At 54.6% G+C, this 17931-nt stretch overlaps 6 protein-coding genes across 6 annotated transcripts; 4 read left to right on the top strand and 2 right to left on the bottom strand.

Annotated features, from left to right (window-relative positions):
- Nucleotides 1-781: 781 nt before the first annotated feature.
- Nucleotides 782-2444, top strand: PG998_003840 (non-ribosomal peptide synthetase; the record flags this gene model as incomplete). Its single annotated transcript, XM_066870658.1, has 2 exons — nt 782-1733; nt 1819-2444. 2 exons carry the CDS (start codon nt 782-784, stop codon nt 2442-2444), a joined length of 1578 nt encoding a protein of 525 aa, XP_066734408.1.
- A 241-nt stretch (nt 2445-2685) lies between these two features.
- PG998_003841 (AP-3 complex subunit beta-2) lies at nt 2686-5157 on the bottom strand (the record flags this gene model as incomplete). The annotated part of the gene is made up of 4 exons (XM_066870659.1): nt 2686-4179; nt 4233-4616; nt 4655-5046; nt 5118-5157. The coding sequence occupies 4 exons, from the start codon at nt 5155-5157 to the stop codon at nt 2686-2688; spliced, it is 2310 nt and encodes a 769-aa protein (XP_066734409.1).
- Nucleotides 5158-5584: 427 nt separating this feature from the next.
- PG998_003842 (uncharacterized protein) lies at nt 5585-6448 on the top strand (the record flags this gene model as incomplete). The annotated part of the gene is made up of 1 exon (XM_066870660.1): nt 5585-6448. The coding sequence occupies one exon, from the start codon at nt 5585-5587 to the stop codon at nt 6446-6448; it is 864 nt and encodes a 287-aa protein (XP_066734410.1).
- A 268-nt stretch (nt 6449-6716) lies between these two features.
- On the bottom strand, nt 6717-8169 carry PG998_003843 (Nuf2 family protein; the record flags this gene model as incomplete). Its single annotated transcript, XM_066870661.1, has 2 exons — nt 6717-6830; nt 6895-8169. 2 exons carry the CDS (start codon nt 8167-8169, stop codon nt 6717-6719), a joined length of 1389 nt encoding a protein of 462 aa, XP_066734411.1.
- A 5681-nt stretch (nt 8170-13850) lies between these two features.
- Nucleotides 13851-15476, top strand: PG998_003844 (uncharacterized protein; the record flags this gene model as incomplete). Its single annotated transcript, XM_066870662.1, has 1 exon — nt 13851-15476. The coding sequence occupies one exon, from the start codon at nt 13851-13853 to the stop codon at nt 15474-15476; it is 1626 nt and encodes a 541-aa protein (XP_066734412.1).
- A 330-nt stretch (nt 15477-15806) lies between these two features.
- Nucleotides 15807-16370, top strand: PG998_003845 (uncharacterized protein; the record flags this gene model as incomplete). The annotated part of the gene is made up of 1 exon (XM_066870663.1): nt 15807-16370. The coding sequence occupies one exon, from the start codon at nt 15807-15809 to the stop codon at nt 16368-16370; it is 564 nt and encodes a 187-aa protein (XP_066734413.1).
- Between the last annotated feature and the right edge of the window lie 1561 nt (nt 16371-17931).

Here is a 17931-nt window from a genome sequence, read left to right on the forward strand (position 1 = left end):
ATATTCGGAATTTACAACCCAACTATGATGACTCTACGGTTATGTTATCACCATTGAGCATCCATAGAGACTGTTTGAGTTGTCATAACCTGCACGACAAGCACAACATCACCATCCTCACTTCGCTATGCAACTAGGCATTGAGAGCAAGAGCGAACGCCACTCATCATGGCAATCTAACTAACCACGACGCCACGCGTTTCGGCACAAATGCGAACTTGAAACGGAAAACTTCCACCAAAGAAAGTTGATTACGCTGATCTCAATATCTTCATCGCTGCCCCCCGCCATCTCTCCTTTTTCTCTTGGCAGACGTCTGTCAGGTGTGAGTGCAAAAGATGGCCGCCGGCCCAGCACACTAGATGTCCGCCACAACGGAAGAGGTCCGAATTTCTACTAGAGAGAACAACGCCTCAATATTGCTAGTAATAGCTACTTGCACCCATGGCTCCTTGATCCCACTTGGCGACAGTTCCAATATGCTGACTGTATCAAATCCGTACCCCTTTATTTCATGGGTATCTGCCGTGGTTGGTTGGTTTTCGTGGCGTAGAAGATAGAGGCAAATGACCGGTTTCTGCCGCACTGCAACCGATACTTCCTCAATCAAGGGGACAATAGCAACTCTTGACATCAGTATATAAGAAGAACATGTCGATCCCTACCACTGCCAAGGCGTAGTTCTTGGACAACCAGCAGTCACAAGGACATCTCTCAGACACCTGTCATTCTTTTTCCACTTCTCCACTCTCATTAATACAGTTATTTCTTAATCTTCACTATGGGAAACGTAGTTCTCCTTACTGGCTCGACCGGCTTCGTAGGCAAAGTCGTAGTCGAGACCCTCTTCCGCTGCCGGTACAGCTTCCCCTTCGACAAAGTCGCCGTCCTCGTGCGAGCCAACAAGACCAAGAGCGCCCGGGAGCGGTTTCTCGACCTGGCCAATTCGTCGCCGTGTTTCAGCTTGCTGCCCCCGGGCTGGTTTGATGATGTGCGCGTCGTTGAGGGCGACTTGGGTGAGGACGACTGCGGTATCGCGGACGCGGACGACGCCGAGTACCTGTACGAGAACACCACCCACATCATCCACTGCGCCGCCAGCATCTCCTTCAGCGCCGCCGTCGACGTGCTGATGCGCGAGAACGTCGGCAGCTCCCTGCACCTCTTGGCCTTGGCGCGCCGCTGTCCCCGGCTGCGACACGCCGTGCTCACATCGACGGCCTACGCAACGCCGTGGACCCCGGACCCCATCCACGAGCAGCTGGTGACTCTCCCACTGCCAGCCGCGGAGCTGTGCGCACAGCTACGGTCTGGGGAACTGTCGGGCGACGCCGCGCTCAGGCTTACGGGCCACCCGAACCTTTACACCCTGACCAAGTGCCTGGCCGAACACGTCGTTGCCGAGACGCGCGGCGGCCTGCCCGTGACCATCGTGCGGCCCAGCATCGTCTCAGCCGCGTGGAAGCACCCGATGCCCGGCTGGACCGATAGTTTCGCCGCCGCCACGGGGCTGTTCACGGGTGTCTGGATGGGCGTCTTGCGCGTGGTGCCCGGCGATCTTCAGACTGGCCTCGACATTGTGCCCGTCGATAACGTGACCATGAGCTTGGTCTCGACCTGCCTGGGCGATGTGCCACAGGTTGGTGATAGCAGCACTTCTTCCTATTCTTCGTACCCGCTTCGCATCTTCCATGCCACGTCGGGAAAGCAGCACAACATCAGTGCCACGCAGGGTAAGCCGCATTCTTGTGCTCAAAACACGCGACAAACCAACTTTACGAGGTGAAATCGGTAGAAAGCTAACCCGCAATCAACTAGTCTACCGCGTCATGCACAGCAAGCGCCTCCCCTCGCACCCGACCATCCTGAAGCCCAACCTGCGCTACCACGGCCAGAACCCCCTCTGGCTGCCCCTGGCCGACTTCGTGCACCAGGCGGTGCCGGTGGCGCTGGGCCGGACCTGGGCCGCCGTTTCGGGCGATGCCAAGCTCGCGCGGAACCTGGCCAAGGCTCGCCGCATGCAGCGGAGCAGCAGCCTCTTTGCGCACTTCAGCTCGCACGCCTACGACTTCCAGTCCGCCCCGCGCGCGAGGGACACGCTCGATGCCGAGTTCGAGGCCGAGGAGTACCTCGAGCGCGTGTTCCGGGGCGCGGGACGGTTCCTGCTCAAGCTCGACGTCTCGTTGCAGACCGTCGCGATGGAGAAGCTATACGGCGAGAGCAGCGAAAGCGACGAGAGCGAGAGTGCTACGGGATCGCTGCCGTGCTCGCGCTCCAGCAGCAGCGCCACCGATGGGTCCGAGTCTGGGGGAACTCCCGCCTCGTCGATCTTGGATGTGTCCCGTGCGGCCGAAGACGATGGTGCCACCAGGGCGGAAGAGGGCGGTTGCTTGCCGAAGAAGTTGGAGACTATCATCGTCACTAATGTTGCACTGGCTGCATAGTTTCATTCGACTTTTGACTTATATGGGGATGAGGACGACAGGGGATACTGTTGTACAGAAGTGAAGGATGAATTGTTATAGAAACACCTTTCTGTTACCCACACTACGAAAATACCTAGTTGCACACGGGGAAGAATACCAGAGGCTGAACCTTTGGGAATGGGATTGTGTTTGAAATAATGATCTTTATTTATACGACTTGACTTTGACGTAGGCGCCAGTAGATGTAGGACGAAGGCGATTAGTCATCGAGGAACTTCTGTAGTTCTCCATTCTCCCCTTCACTGTCATCATCGTCATCATCACCCTCTTCTTCTTCTTCTTCGTCCTCTGTCTCCTCTTCCTCCTCTTCCTCCTCAACTTCCTCCTCTTCGCCAGACTCCTCTTCCTCACTCTCACCCTCATCCTCGGCCAACCAATCATCCAGCGTCTTGGAACCAGACCCATTACTTTTACCTGCAGCAATTTCCATGCCCCTTGACGATGACACATCATCCAGTTGCTGAGAAGCCGGCACAGAACCACGAGACATTCCGTCGCCATACTCATTCTTGACACTCTCCTGCACGCCCCGCAGCTTTGGATCAGGCTCTCGCCCTTCCTCGACCCAGGGCGGTAAGGATTCGTAGCCGCGCAGCCCATGCACTCCGCCACCACCTGCCAGTACCAGGGCCGACGACCCTAGCAGCAAACCCTTGCGCGTTTCGGACGGGCTAAGGGCTCGGGGCGCGGGCTTGGGCGCCAGCAGCATCAGTGTTGCGAGCTGGGGCACCTCGAGCAGCGCTTTGTAGAGGCGGGTACGATCGCGTAGATCATACGAGGTGTCGTAACGCACGAGGAGCAAAACGTAATTCCACAGCTTAGCAATGGGGTGGTCCTCAGACGGTAGCTGAACAGCAGGAGCCGGGGATTGAGGCGCGTCATCGCCCTCATTCTCTTCAGAAGCTGGTTTCTCCTGCTGTTTTTGTTGTTGCTCCTGTTGTAGTTTCTCGGCTTCACGGTTGATATGATGCAAGTAGACCTTGGCGGCCAGCAAGACGATCTGCCGTTTCGCAACTTCGGACTCGTCGGTGAACTCCTTCAACAGAATCCGTAGAACATCCGCGGCGATGTTGTCCTCGCCGTTGAGGCCGGCGAACTCGCCCACCAGCCAGATGATGGTCGCGCGCGCCTGTGGATCTGTCGCCGAGTCTAGATTCTTGGCCAGTCGCACCACGGTGCCCACGTGGGCCTCGGGGTCCTGTTGGATGAGGTGCCGTATGACCGTCAGCGACTCGGCGGCCAGCGTGCCGTCCAGGCTCGTTATCTGCCCGAGGAGCAGGCGCATGCACCGCGGCGCCGTGGCGGGGTCGGCCTGCGCGCACCGCCCGATGGCCCGGACCGCCTCGCGCACGAGGGCCTTATTCGTGCCGCGCGAGAAGTGCTCGAGCTCATTGAGGATCAGGCTCTTGGTGTGCAAGGGGGAGCATGGGAAGATGAGGGTGAGGATCTCGAGCTTCAGCTCCCACACGGGTGCGCTGTCGGTGGCGCGGACGAGGAAGTGCGAGGCGTACTTGACGAAGGAGGCCGGATGGACGAGACAGACGGAGACGATGTTGTATAGGGCTACCTGCTCAATGTCTTGAGCCGAGCGCATCAGTGCGACCAGCGGACCAACTGCCGTCTTCGTGTATTCCGGGGTGCCGATGTTTGCGTAACATCGGGCTACAGCCAGCACAACTCCCGAATTGCGACTCTGCAAAGGGGTTTGATCGTGTTCAAGAATAGGGTCAAATCAGGATCGAGGACCACCGTCTCTTCGCTACCCTCAGGACCGTCCATATTTCTATCGCCATAAAAGTCTTGCAGGTCGCCCGATGTGTCCCTAGCCTTGGCGCTCCGCGTCCGCCTCGGGAAACACTTGCGGGCGTAGACGTTCATCAGGCGTAGCATAGCTAACTGGCTCCACTCGTCCATATCGACAACCTTCTTGACCAGGCCGCGGTAGTGCGGATGTATCAGGTCAAGCCGTTCGGGGCAGATCTCGAGGAAGGCGGACACGGCGGCGCCGGCGACGAAGTACTGCTTGTCGCCGAGCAGGGTGGACAGGTACTCGAGCAGCTGGGGCAGGCAGGCGGGCTCGAGGCGGTAGCACTTGGGGATGGCGAGGGCGGCGGCGCGGCGGACGAGGGGCTCATGTCGCCGGCGCCCTTCTTGATGGCCAAGGACACGATCTGGGAGATGACGGGGACGCGGATGCCGCTCATGGTACGGAGGGCCAGGGCGCGGACCTGGGGCGAGCCATCGGACAGCGACTTCTGGATCGTGTTGATGGAGAGCAAGGCCAGGTCGGGCTCCTGCTCGGCGTGGTGTATGAGGTAAATATAGACAAGCTTCTTGATCTCGAGGTTGGGCGACGCAACGTTTTTGACGACGGACGAGAAGAAGGGCAGGGTCCGCTGGCCGCGGTACATCATGGCGGTGACGCGGCGCAGGCCGTCCTGGATCTCGCGCTCATTGCGGCTGTCGAGGAGCTTCTTGAGGTGGGCGGTCGGGAGGGTCTTGGTCGCGGTGCGGGTATTGCTTCGTGCGGCCTGGGCGGCGTCTAGGGTGAGCTCGCGTGCTGTGGCGGTGGTCGATCATGTCCATGATTAGCTGCGTAGAAATCGACGGGAGCCATTTTGCATTGCTTACCACTCTCGAGCAGACTCGAGATGCGCGAGATGGACTCCATGATGACCTGAGAGGAAGAAGTGACGGCTTTGACGCACAGTCAGCCTGCTACCTAGCTGCTGTTTGTCGTGTTGCCTGGTACGAAGAAGGATATACTGTTGAAATGAAGTAGGAGTATAATGGGTTGTGACGTACGTAATCGAGGACCCTGCCACTGCTGCTGCTGCTGCTGCTGCTGCGGCTGCGGCTGCTGTGATGGTTGGCGGGGCTTTTCTTTTGTGTGCAACGGCCGAGCTCTCCATTAGCGGGACGGACCGGCCGCCTGGTAAATCTTGGCTTGTAGCATGACATGCAATACCTGGAAATGCCATCACCATTTGCCTCTAAAACGCAACTGGAGACTGGAGAATCTATCAATACAATTGAATCGAACCTATCTATGCCCTAGTCTTCACCAAAAACACCATTTCAAAACATTACTATCATCCATGCAGGCAGCCAATGTGCTGGTTCTCTCACCAGCATTGCCATCTGAGCTGCTCACTTACATCCTGGATCACCATGTCTATCCGACAACCCTCATAATATGTTCTTCGCGGGCTGACTTCCTGGAGTCGCTTATCAACGAAACGACTCGAGATCAGCAGCCCGCGCCTGATATAGGCGATTCAGCGGAAGCAGATAATAATAACAACATTAATAGCGACAACATACAACAGCTCCCACTATCGCCGCTGCCACCAGAACAAAATATAAGACTACTTTCCTCCCCACTGTACCAGCTCTCCATATCTCGGCACATCAGGGCCGTTTACACACCCACAGTAACGCACCTGCGGGCTTACTTGGCCGTCTCCTTACCCAACCCTTCTAGTGGTACCATACCACCACCACCGTCTTCCTTCCGCCCGGCCACCGCGCGCAGACCGCCCCATCTGATCCTATATGGCCTCCTAGCCCTGCACCGGGACACGAGCGAGTGGAGCGCGCAGGGTCTAGGCACCACCTGTGCAGCCGTGGCCGAGACAGGCCGGCGGCTCGGGTGGCGTGTCGAAGTGGCGGATCCACCTTCGCCGCATCACCTTCTTGATGATCCTCCGCCCTCTCACGCTGATGATGACGGTCGGGGCGAGGGGAGGCGTAGGAACCAGGGCGAGGATGCTTTGCAAGAACTACTCAAAGAGAAACTGCCTATCCTAAGCGGAGGGGTATCAATCAGGCCGGGGCTGTTCGATGCTGAAGAGGGCGGTGGCTGGTCTGGGAGAGCCGTTGAGGTCGGGAGGGTCTTGAGCCGGTGGTGTGATTTTGGCAAGGGGGAATGGGATACAAAGTTTGACGGTCGAGAGGTGTAGCTCAGATTTCTCACCGAGAAGTGCCAGAGAGGATGGTATCACGATACCCACAGCCGTAGTGCATTGACAGTACATATCAAATCATGTTGCATCCAATACTGCTATCGTTTCTGGAATTTGCTGTCCTAATTCGCACAGGTCTACGTAAGACTGTCTGCACCTCTCGACCGCTGACCATATATATACCTGACGCCTTAATCACAATGCTCCAGGGGTATCCTTTCGTTAATCATGACATTACCGTAAACAATATCAATAGGCTAATCGCTCAGATAGCCTGCTCCATCTCCGTGATATACAGCTTGATGTGCGACTCCATCTTGAGATACTCGTCATACGCATTACGTACTTCGTTTTCGATGTTCTCTTTGAGGTCCATCATCTAGGGGCACTGGGTTAGCATTTTGCGCGCTCGACATCCGAAATTATGCCGAATTATAGCTTACCTTCTTCTCCGTCTGCTCGATGCGTACGCGCCGCCTCTCGATATCGGTGCCCTTGGCTGATCGCTCTTCGGTCAGCTTCTTGTGCAAGGCTCTTAGCTCCTCCATCTTCTCCTTCGCTTCGTGTGCCTTTTCTCGGCTCTGGTCGCGTAGCTTCTCCGTCCTCTCGTTCCACTTCGACAGCTGGCGCTGAAGCAGCGCCTCGGTTCGCTCAACTTCCTTGACGTTGTTACCACGCTCGGATAGTGCATCCCGTTGCTTAGAGTTTCGCGCATTTTCCTCCTCCTCCTTGGAAAGCTCCGTAGATATTTCGTCAAGCAGCTTAATGCAAGAGGCGACATCCGCTGCAACGACCGTGAAGGAATCCGTTGAAGTCTGCAGCGCGCGGGCTCTGCGGTCCAAGGCATCGATGTGCCCCTTGTCGGAGTTAAGCGTATTGTTGAGCTCCGTGAGACTTGTCTGCAGAGCCGTGGGACTTTGCAGAGTGTATGGCCGCAGCTTCGCGCTCTCCTGCTTTAGGTGCAATTTGTCGGCCGTCTTCTGTTCTAGCCTCTGTGCCAACTCGCCCTTCCTCGCTTTGGCTTCTTCCAGCCTTGCCGCAACCTTCTCTTGATTCCGTCGCAGATCCAGCAGCGTCTTCTTCAGCTCCTCGTTTCGAGCCGTCTTCTCGCGAGCCTGCGCCTCTAGCGCCCTACGGTTTTGCTTCATATCTGCCAGCCGCACCTCCATTTCCTGGTTCGACTCGTAGAGGGTCTCGATGCGGGCCTTGGTGGTCTCGGCCTTGTTGAAGTGGCGGTCGATGACGTTAGTCTGGCTCTCGCGGAAGCGGACGAAGTTGATGAGGTAGCTAAAGATCTTGACGAGGCGGTCGTGGGTGGGCTTGTACAGGTCCGTGAAGCTGAAGTCGGTAACGCCGCACTCGAGCAGCAGGCGACGCAGCGACACGTAGAAGCCCATCAGGTTGCGCGTGTCGGGCGGGACAACATCCGGGTAGTCACCGCAGATGTCCTCGGCGGCGGAGCGCATGGCGGGCTCGACCGACTCGCGCGTCGCGTTGAGCAGCAGCTCAGCGAACCACTCGAAGATCATCTGCACCTGCACCGCGTTCGGCTTGTTCAGGTCCGCCACGGTGAAGGGGATGCCGATGTCCGTTATGCACCCGACAATCTCCTTGTCCGGCAGCCGCATGAAGGCATCGGCCTCCTCCTCCTTTTTGCGCGTCGTGCGCGATGTGGTTTGTGACGGCGGTATGATGGACATGCGCGGGTTGAACGACATGATGGCGGTGTTGTTATGTATTGACTGCTTGGGCTGCTTGCGTATTTGCGATACAACGGTCGGTTTGGATTAGCCTATTGAAGGACCCAGATCCACCCCAATGAAGCGTTGGTCTATTGACGTCTTGTGTGCTTCGATATTCTCGATGGCGTTTTGTTCAAATCACATGCCAGTTGGCTTCCAACATGTTTCATAAAAAAAAATACCTTGACACCACTCTCTAGGATAAACATGGGGAAGGAGGCCGCGTTGCCCTTGGCGACAAGTGGCTGCCGATTGGGCTGATAGTCAGCTGCCACAAGCCCCTTCACAGCTGGCAGACGTACACACCAAAAGTCTCAAGCTGCCCTCACAAGCAAGCACTACAGCAAGGACAGGGCCTGTTAGAGGGCATGTCAAGATGTGTCGAACCTGCAGCAGTCGGGCCTAATAACAACATCGATATAATCTTTACCTTGGTTCTGATGGAAACGGAATTTCTATTGAATGAACTTCAATTTCCAACGACCCCATCCCATGAGTCCACCTCCAAGATTTCGCATCAATTGAACAGCTTCTCTTATTGAACTTCCCCCTTCCAAGGTTCTGATTTTAACATCCGCACGGACTGGATATTCTCGACCCAAACATTGATGTCTTTATTGCGTCTCAGCCAAGAGTCGAAACAAAGTAGTTGGCGACGATTGATTTGATTCGGACAAGTTGCCGCTTTTTCAATCTTCTTTGTATCAGTCTAATGCACCCAAAAGCAAAAAGAGACCGGCAACATATGGCAGGCATTTGTCGATCTACGCTTGGCGGCAATCAACAAGCAACGGCCAGCATTTCACTTATCAAGTGGCATATCTGAGGAACAACACCTCCTAGCTCTGCGCGTGTGTGGCAAACGATCGTTAGCAATCTAGTCCGCCATATAATAGTTTGCGACCGGACTCGCTATCCTATGGAACCGGCATCCGGCAGGGGAGCGCCGGGAGAGGACCGCCGTGGGATCTTCAGATCTAGTCCACACACGTTGGGCTCTGGACCGAACTGATGGGCCACTTAAATCTCCGTTTCAGGGTCCTTAAGAGGGGTTCCAGCTCCGTGCTCCTTAACGCTTCATGCTATAGCCAAGCGCACGAGGCACACACTTATTTGTGCCAGCTCTAAAAGGTACCCTATCTTCCTATGAAACAAATATAGCTGGTCCACTGACCCGCGGCAATGAGTCAGGCTGCTGGGGGAAGCAGGGCGCCGATAGCCTGGCGAAACAGTCCGGCTTCCACGATGCTTGCTGTTATCACACGTGGTGGTAATAATAGCCACCCAGAAGCAGCACTCCTTCCTGCTCCAATAATTGACGTATCGACCAACTTCACCGGCATCGCAGGTGCTACATTTTACATTGTGCTTACATCGACAACTCTTGGTTAGGCATGTTCGCAATTTAAACCCTTTTTGAGAGCTGGAATTGGCAAATAAGGCTCATAAATGATTTGGCCAATTGAATTGGTCATAGCATGAAAGTTACCCATGGCTCAGACTTGGTGCTTGGGTCTTTGGAATTACAAGCTCAACTTTACACCAAGAGCTTAGCTGTGCGTCTTCTACACCATCCAATGAGGTCCCATGGTCAGCCTTCTAATATTCGTTTTGCGCATCAGTCGAGTTACGGGGCGCTGGTGAGGGCCTTCTGGCAAGCTGGGCACTGGAATGCTCGGAGCTGCAAGCTAAACCAGCGTAGCCACGAGAGCCTGTGCCACGGCACCCTCTCCAGGAAGGATGCCCAATCAGCAACGGTGCTCTCAATTGCCCATCCTTCTAGCGTTTTAACTAAGAAGGCTTCCATCATGACATTGCAGGAGGATGTTGTTATAGCCTCCCATGACCAGGTGCCATATCTCCCGGATGTACCGGTGGTGGCAGAGTGATCAACGTTTGATACGCTCTGACTTATTGGCTATGCTTGCGCTTGCTTGCACTTGGATTTACTGGTAAGTCAACGTTTGACTACTCCCTGTTCGCTTGGTACTGCTACAAGGTTAGGACGGGGAATTCTAGTTCATGATCTGCATACGGTATCTAATGAGACCACTTATCACCGTTGCGTTGAACCTTACTGGCTCTGCGGGCCAGGAAAAATTGCGTGTCGCGCATCTGCGTTACTACGTGTCAGTCTGACAGGCACAACGGCATGCTTAATCGCTGCGCACAATGATCCTCCCCGCACTGGACTCCACGAACCGAAAGCTGCCCCTTGGAAGGCTCATATGTATGTGCACTCCTCTCGTCTCAGGGAAGAGGGAGTATCCGTTATCACCTATCTCTGCCAGCAACAATTACACCATGTAACAGTAGACCGCATATGCGGTCCGTTGGGGGTGGTTTTGGGTCTTCGAAATATCCAGGACCGTTCTCTTGCCATGAACGGTAAACCAAGTTCAATGATGTGCGCAGTGACGTTGGGCGTAACCCAGCAGTACACGCGAGATCCACCGTGACGCCGATTGGGAAGGAGGCCTAGCATCGGGGGCCCTGGCATGGGCGGATGCCAATCACTGCCTCTCTAGACACAAAGCCGTTGCTGATCGGTCACAACTCCGAAGCGACGCATCTGGACCGCCTGGGGAGCCTGGCCTGGCCATGATCTATTGTGCCCTTACTCGACAATGACATAACGGATTATCCAAGGCAATCTCCATTGCAGAGGCAACCCGAAATCGCCAATCGCCAATCGCCAAAATCACGGCGTCTACAAGGTTTGGCATCGACGATGGCATCATGCTTACAGACCCTCCTCACTCACTTAGCATGAGCGGTGGTGGCTTGTGGGCAGCAGGGCCACAAGTAGGCCCTACCTGGATGCAGCTTCGCGAAACAGTTTGAGGGGGAAACTGACTGCCGTACCTGGGAAAACAGAAGATGCCGTGAACATATGGGCTAACAGGAGTAGTTGTGGAGGCAGCGCTCGCCACGTTTTTGCCAAACGTCGAGATGCGAGCAAACCCGATCTCTGTACGGACTGACGGATGAGGATGTAAAATGAGATATGCGCCTTTCCGGTATGGCCTGCGACTCCCCGCGGCTGAATAGAACTTTTTGTTGTTCCATTTCTTTTCAGCACGACCCAAGGGGCACGATTCACGCCCCGTCCCCCATATGTATGTGGCTGTCTCTAAATCAGTACTTGTTCCAAAATTAGTGTGTGTGTTTTCGCAGCGACGATAGCTGTATGTACATAGAATAGCCTCGAAGGCAAATGAAATAGTTACGGGTCAAAGCACCGTTGGGCTTTGAGCTGCTAAGAGTTCCAGAGAACCACTATGTTATATAATATTGCAGCAACTCTTGAGTGCATCCCCTTATAAAATATCCCCAAATCTCGTGGCGGAGTGTGGCACTGGGCCGAGGCCCTAAGGCTGGCTGCCGAAGGGCTCGGGGAAACTCGAAAGCACACCGTCTTCCACGACTACATCTTAACGAGGCTGTATAATTACTATTCTAATCATCAAAGTTATATACGAAAACAATACCGTAGCAGGAAGCATATATCATCAACAAGCCGCGTGGCAGCAGACTGGTTGCGGTGGACTAGAAGAGAAGCAGCGCTACAATACATACAGCAATGCTGCTCACAAACGAGGAGCAGTAGAGGAGAGGGCCCTAAAGCCACCACTGGTCACGCCCCTAGCCCCTCAACCCATGGCATGGCCGCTGGCCGCCTAGCCGATTCCTGAATACGATCTGCATCGAGAGGTTTGTCCAGGGGTTACTGGCACGAAAGAGGCCTGATTAATGGGGCCCGTCGACGGTGCGTGCAGGGGCTGTAACTTGTATCGTGGGAAACGCCGAGGTACCACTACCTACCTGGCCTCGCATCGGCATTGGTTGACATCACCGACACACATCCTCTCCTCGCTAGCTGCCTTGCTGCCTCTCTCAGCTTGTCAGGTTGCAAAAAAGTAGGCGAGCCTGACGTTACCTACCATTATCCGATATACTTACTGTACCGCAGCAAGGGTGGTCCGATTGTGCGGCCACCACAACAGCCGGTCCGGTTCATGTGTCGCAGGAGGAGCTCAGAATAGGAAACCCATTTGCATAGGCAGAATGCCTTTCGAGTGACGGTGAGCTAGCGCCCGCCAGTGGATGATACACATACACAAAGGTAAGGTTCAAAATAGGGTATCGCAAGCGCAACCAATTCGGCTTCGAGGCTATCTATTACGACCTTTCTCCCACTGTAGTGCGAGCCAACACGTAACATGCCGTCTTAGTACACACGAAGGGGTTTTGCCTCTCAAGCCCGCCACCCACTGGCAACTGGCTACTGGCTGGACATCGATGGGAGCTCGAGCTGCGGGACTTGGCGTTTTAGCGGTAACAGAAAAGAAGGAACCGGACACAGACGGGCAGAAGACGAGATTTACAACACCCCCACCACGATTGGTGATTGGCTCCATGGCCCCCCATGAGCCCATGTAGGTACCGATGCGCGTAACGAGCCCACTTGCAGCGTGAGAGCAGGGAACCGGTGGATGCCTTTTGCCTTTGGTACCTGCCTCCCGACTTTATGGTTTGTACCGATACATCAGAGTCAATTGCAATGCAACATGAACCTGAGAAGAAGCAGCAGGAGAGGCGGGATGGGAATGGGCTGTCTGTCCGGAGAAGGCCTCTATTATTTCTTCTTCTCCCCTGTGCCTTGGGTACTGCCTTGGGTTTGAGGGAAGTCTAAGTCAAGAATAGCAGCAATTCCCTGTTGGCCACGCCCACGCCACCCGTGAGAGAAGGAGGCATCGCATCGCCATAGAGCGAGCAAGCATCTCCTCCTCCCACTACCACCACCATCCGCCCAATCTCACATATCACCCCTCCGCCCTCTGTCTTCCCTGGCCTGCCCCGTTCGCAGTCCATCGGTTCCTGTTCCTGTTGTTCATGCTCCTCAGTCCTCCCTCGCCTCCAGCCTTCATTCCCATATGAATTGAATCATCCCCCCCCACCGGCATTGAGCGAAGAATCGAGTGAAACCTAGTCATTCCAGCACACGCAAATCTCGATGGCCACCCTTTTGCGCTGGATTCCGCATCAAAACTAGACAGCACACAACAGAGCACGCGACGGAGAGCATTGCCCTGCAGATACACCAATTTGCTGCAATCTGTTAAAGTTCGATATTTTGCAGGCCGACGTAGAACCCGCGCGTTTCAACACGGTCGATCTGCATCTGCCGTTCTCACTTGCTTGCTCTTAGTCTTTGGCGACAACAAGCAGTCATCAACTCAATCTCCTTTTGCTGCTTCAATCAATTTTCAGGGTCTGTTCGACACTTCGTTGCGCAAACACGACCGCCCGAATGCTGTGCAACTGCATTGCAATTGCCTAGAGTAACCCTTTTCGAGGCTCTTTCGTTTTCGACATTGAATGCAACGCATCGACATTTTACAGCCAGCCAGCCAACACCAATCACCTTGGATCGTACGGCGTTCACCTGACGAATCGACGACCATTTGTTTTACCGGGATTCAATAACTCGACTCGACGACCTCCTAAATGGCGATAATGTTAATACGTACAGCACCCTCTACAAGCATCAAGCACAACAACCAACACCCTTGTAGGGCAACGACTTTGCATTGCTAGGCGCCGCCTCCTGCGACACACCTGCATTAAGAAGCTGCATATCGATACAGGGCATAATGGCCATTTGGCCATTCCGTCGCAAAGGGTCGCGCAGACGACCCCCGGGGAACGGCCGGCCTGCTGGCGATGCACCAGGCCCTTCTCGAGCAGCAACTGAACCCGCCACCTCCTCAGATCCCATCGATATAGCGACGTCCTCACTGGAGGCCACCGGTCGCAGAGCTAGCAAGCGGCAACGTCAGCAGCAACGGGGCGATCTGCCTGACCAACACCAGTGGCGGGGCCGCACCTATAGTTTTTCGCCGGGCCGCCGGGACTCAATTCGTGTCGCGCGGACTCGTGCAAGCCAACAGGGCCCAGTCCCACCCATGCCCGCTATTCCAAAAGCCGCCACGACACTTAGCGACCATGATAATGACAGGGAACAGGGCCCCTCTAACCACATTACCGGCCACACCACTTTCGATTCACAGAACCCTGAAATAGATATCAGGGACCGAGTGCCCACACTCCACCACAACAACTCTCACAGCAAACGATCCGCCCAACATCTTCCACGCCACAAATCCAGCAAACGAAGGAAAGAAGATCATGACCGCGAAGCTGAGGTGAGGGCCATGAGCCAGTTGCAATCACCGCCTGTACGCCCTGCTACCGACAGCTGGACTTCGGGTAGGCCAATGAAGAGGGATAGCAAGAGGGCCCGTACGGGGCACGCCCGACCATGGGAGCAACGAGACTCCGACATTTCTCTGCCCGGGCCAGAGTCGATCAACTCAGCCTTGTCGACCGATTCGGACCAGATCGCCTGGAAGCTATCCTCCTTGGATGCACTGGCACCCCGTCCAACTCTGCGCTATTCGTCCAACCCTCTCTATGGCGCCTCGTCTGGTTCGGGCCCCTTTCGGTCTATGTCGCAGAAGAGGAAGCTGGCCGAAAGGGGTCCGATACCCGAAGCAACCTTGAAAGCCCACAAGAGAGTCGACGACCTTGCGGATGACCTCGATGCGTCAGATCTCCGGGAGCTAATGGAAAGGGATAAGAGGAGGAGAGAGCGAAAAGTCGAGCGAGAACGAGAAAGAGTCGAAAAGCGACTAGCAAGGAAATCGGAACGACAGCGGGCGGAAGAAGCAGAAGCCGCAAGAAACGGCACACCACCTCCCCAAAATCTAGAAAGGGGGGTCTTAGGGCGCGATACTGTCGGCCTTGGCATCGACACCACATCAGCTGTGGTGACATCGTCAAGACAACGCCGTTCGGAAGATTCGCCCCGTAAACGGGAAAAGGCACCGGTTCAACTGGTTGATGGGCCACAAAATGATAGACGCTCACCTAGCCCTTTGGAAAACTTCCATAGGGTCGATAGCATACCTTTGTCGCCCGTGACGCCAGCAGCGGCACCTCAAGCCAAGCAAGAGGAGCCCGCCAACGAGACGGAGCCCCGAACATCACGGTCATCCAGCCCCAGACTGATGGGCCTCATCCGACCGAAGAAGCAACGCTCCACTTCCCCAACAGAGGGGCGGCAGAAGTCTGAGATCGCCGAAAAAGGCATCGACACCACCCTCGACGCGGATCGCTTCAAGATCCGAGGAAAGCGAATCTGGAGGCCAGGTTTCGGATGGCGGCTCGTCCTCCAAGCCATGGTCTTTCTTCAAGTGGGGAAGAAGAAACAAGCGTGATTCTGGACCTTCCTCGTTCTCAAACACATCTCGGGACTCCATGTTGGCTCAACAACCCCCTCAACCCATCAACTATATGCCACGACAGATACCCTCCAAAGTACCCAAACGCACAATGTCACGTTTCCGCGAGGACCTTCCCGAGTTGCCGCTATCTCCCCCCGACTCCCGCGTTGCTTCCCCCCGAGGCTGAAGTCATGCTTACAGAGCCCCTGCCTATGATTCCTGATGACGTTGTGATGCGTTACGACACGCCCACATCTGGCCATCGTGCAACACCAATATCGATGCACAGAGAGGAGATTATGACATCACCGCCACCCCCAATCCATGTCGCTAGCGTCCATTGATTCGGAGGCCTCTTGGCTGTCCGGAGGGCGGATGGGCAACCGCAAGCGCGCCTCGTCCGGCGTGCAGGCTTCTCTCACCAGCTATCCAGTTGGCTCTCCGTCGCGCAACTCCGAGGAACATGATATCGATCAACAATCAATTGCCGATGATGAGTTTCTGAAGACGGTAGTGGATGACAAGCTCCGCCGCAAATCCACCGGCGAGGCTCTGCCCAGTAGCGATGATGAGGACGACTTGGACCAGTCGCCCAAGTGGGGGAACGTCAAGCACACCCCGACTGTGATGCACCATCGCGACACCATGCGCAGCCGAGAAGGACTCCTCATGTCATACGAAGACGACGACAAGCACGTCAGTGTTGAGAAGCCTAGCGATGACGAACTCTCCGAGGGCGAAAACCTCGGCGTTCCTCAAAGAGCTACAAGCGTCAAGGTCGGCGGGCACCTGCGCAACTTCAGCCGCGGTAGCGCAAAGCTGCTCGAGATTTCTCCCCGCCCTTCTGGTGAGAGAAGGAGGAGCAGCAACGAACCCGTTACTCAATGAAGCGACCGACGGGTTTGAGTCGGTGTTCATCGCGCCAACGACGTCGAAGCTAACGGCAGTGATTTATCCCAGCAAACAGCAGCAAGAAAAGTACACCCAACTCCAACGTGACTCTCCAATTTCAATGAGAGCCTCTGCACACTCGTTTCCATTTCCTTGAACCTGTCATCAAGACCGACCTTATTCGCTCTTTACCAATATTCCCTTTCCTGTTTCATACCAAAACACGAAAAAAAGTTTAAAACGTTGCTGTCGATTTGCTGGGGTCATGATCGCCAAAAGCTAAGCTCAAGGCTACAACTATACATCGACAATTTTCCGGACTGGCGCGTCAATATTCTTATCTTTGGGCAGGGTTGACTCGCCATCCCGAGTCGACGCAAGTCGAGCAATACTTGATCATTGCACCCATCTACAAGGCGCCATCTGTGGCCATCCGTGACGGATGATGCCGAATTTTTCTTTTCTAGCATCTCGGATGATGCACTAATAACAACAATAGAGATAAAACTCTCTGGCAGGGCTTGGACGGATGGTCGGTCGGTCGGTTAATCAAAAAGGATTTCGTCACGGCCAGGTCTATTCTTTGGGAGGCCTGCTTGACGCAATGGGAATTAACGGCTGGGAAACAACTGTGTTTTTTGTAGGAGATACCATCTTGTGTTCTGTCATACTGGTTTTGATTTTTGAAGTTTTTCTTCTTTTTCTTTTATCTTCCCACGACAGGGAAAGACGGCGAATTCGGTTCATTTTATACCCCAAACCAGGCCGGTTGGTCGGTCACTCTGCAGAAGGTGCCTGTGGCTACCACGCTCCAAAGTGCGACAACCAGGGTTGTTAAGCACATAGAGATCAGATCATGTATGTACGTTTTGGTACAATCAAACAAGTGAAACCATATATCATAACTTTGTGTATCTGTCTTTAGCGATGTGCATGCTATCCCGATGTTCCCTTGGGTTGGACAGGCGTCGATCTTCGGGCGTCGATCTTCGCTCAACTCGCCGCCTATGAATGCAGCTACTATTGGCCATGAAGGTGTGCTTGCTCGTCCCTTGCCAGACGTCCACCGCCTCCCCCCATGCTTTCTTCAACCAACATAACCTCTTCAACGTTCCAACTCCATAGTAAAGTTCTCTGTGTGCGAAAATTTGCATTGCCAGTCTCCAGTCACCCGCGTTCTCTCATTTTATGTTCTTTGGTCCACTGTCGCTCGCATCGTGACGACTTGCAACTGGCATGTTTGACTTTGCTGTTGCCCGTATCTCCACTCCCCCTTACCTGTTCATTCCAGAAATCCCGAGATTATCTCAGTGCCTTCAGGGACTTCAAGAACATATGTACTTTCCCATGTCATCAAGAGCGTCCTGGTGATTTTGTTTAATCAATAATGTTGATGGATATAATGGGCATAGTATCCTCTGACTTAGCTATATCGTTTGTTAGTATATTGCCAGTGTACCATCCTTGTGGCATGATAGAATAACCATTATATCCCTATTGACTAACAGGCTAGGGAAACGAATGCCTATGAATGATTTAACTCGGTCACCGTTGAATG

This window comes from Apiospora kogelbergensis (genome assembly GCF_038363985.1).
Source record: "Apiospora kogelbergensis strain CBS 113332 chromosome Unknown utg000002l_segment0_segment0, whole genome shotgun sequence".
Lineage (NCBI taxonomy): Eukaryota > Fungi > Ascomycota > Sordariomycetes > Amphisphaeriales > Apiosporaceae > Apiospora > Apiospora kogelbergensis.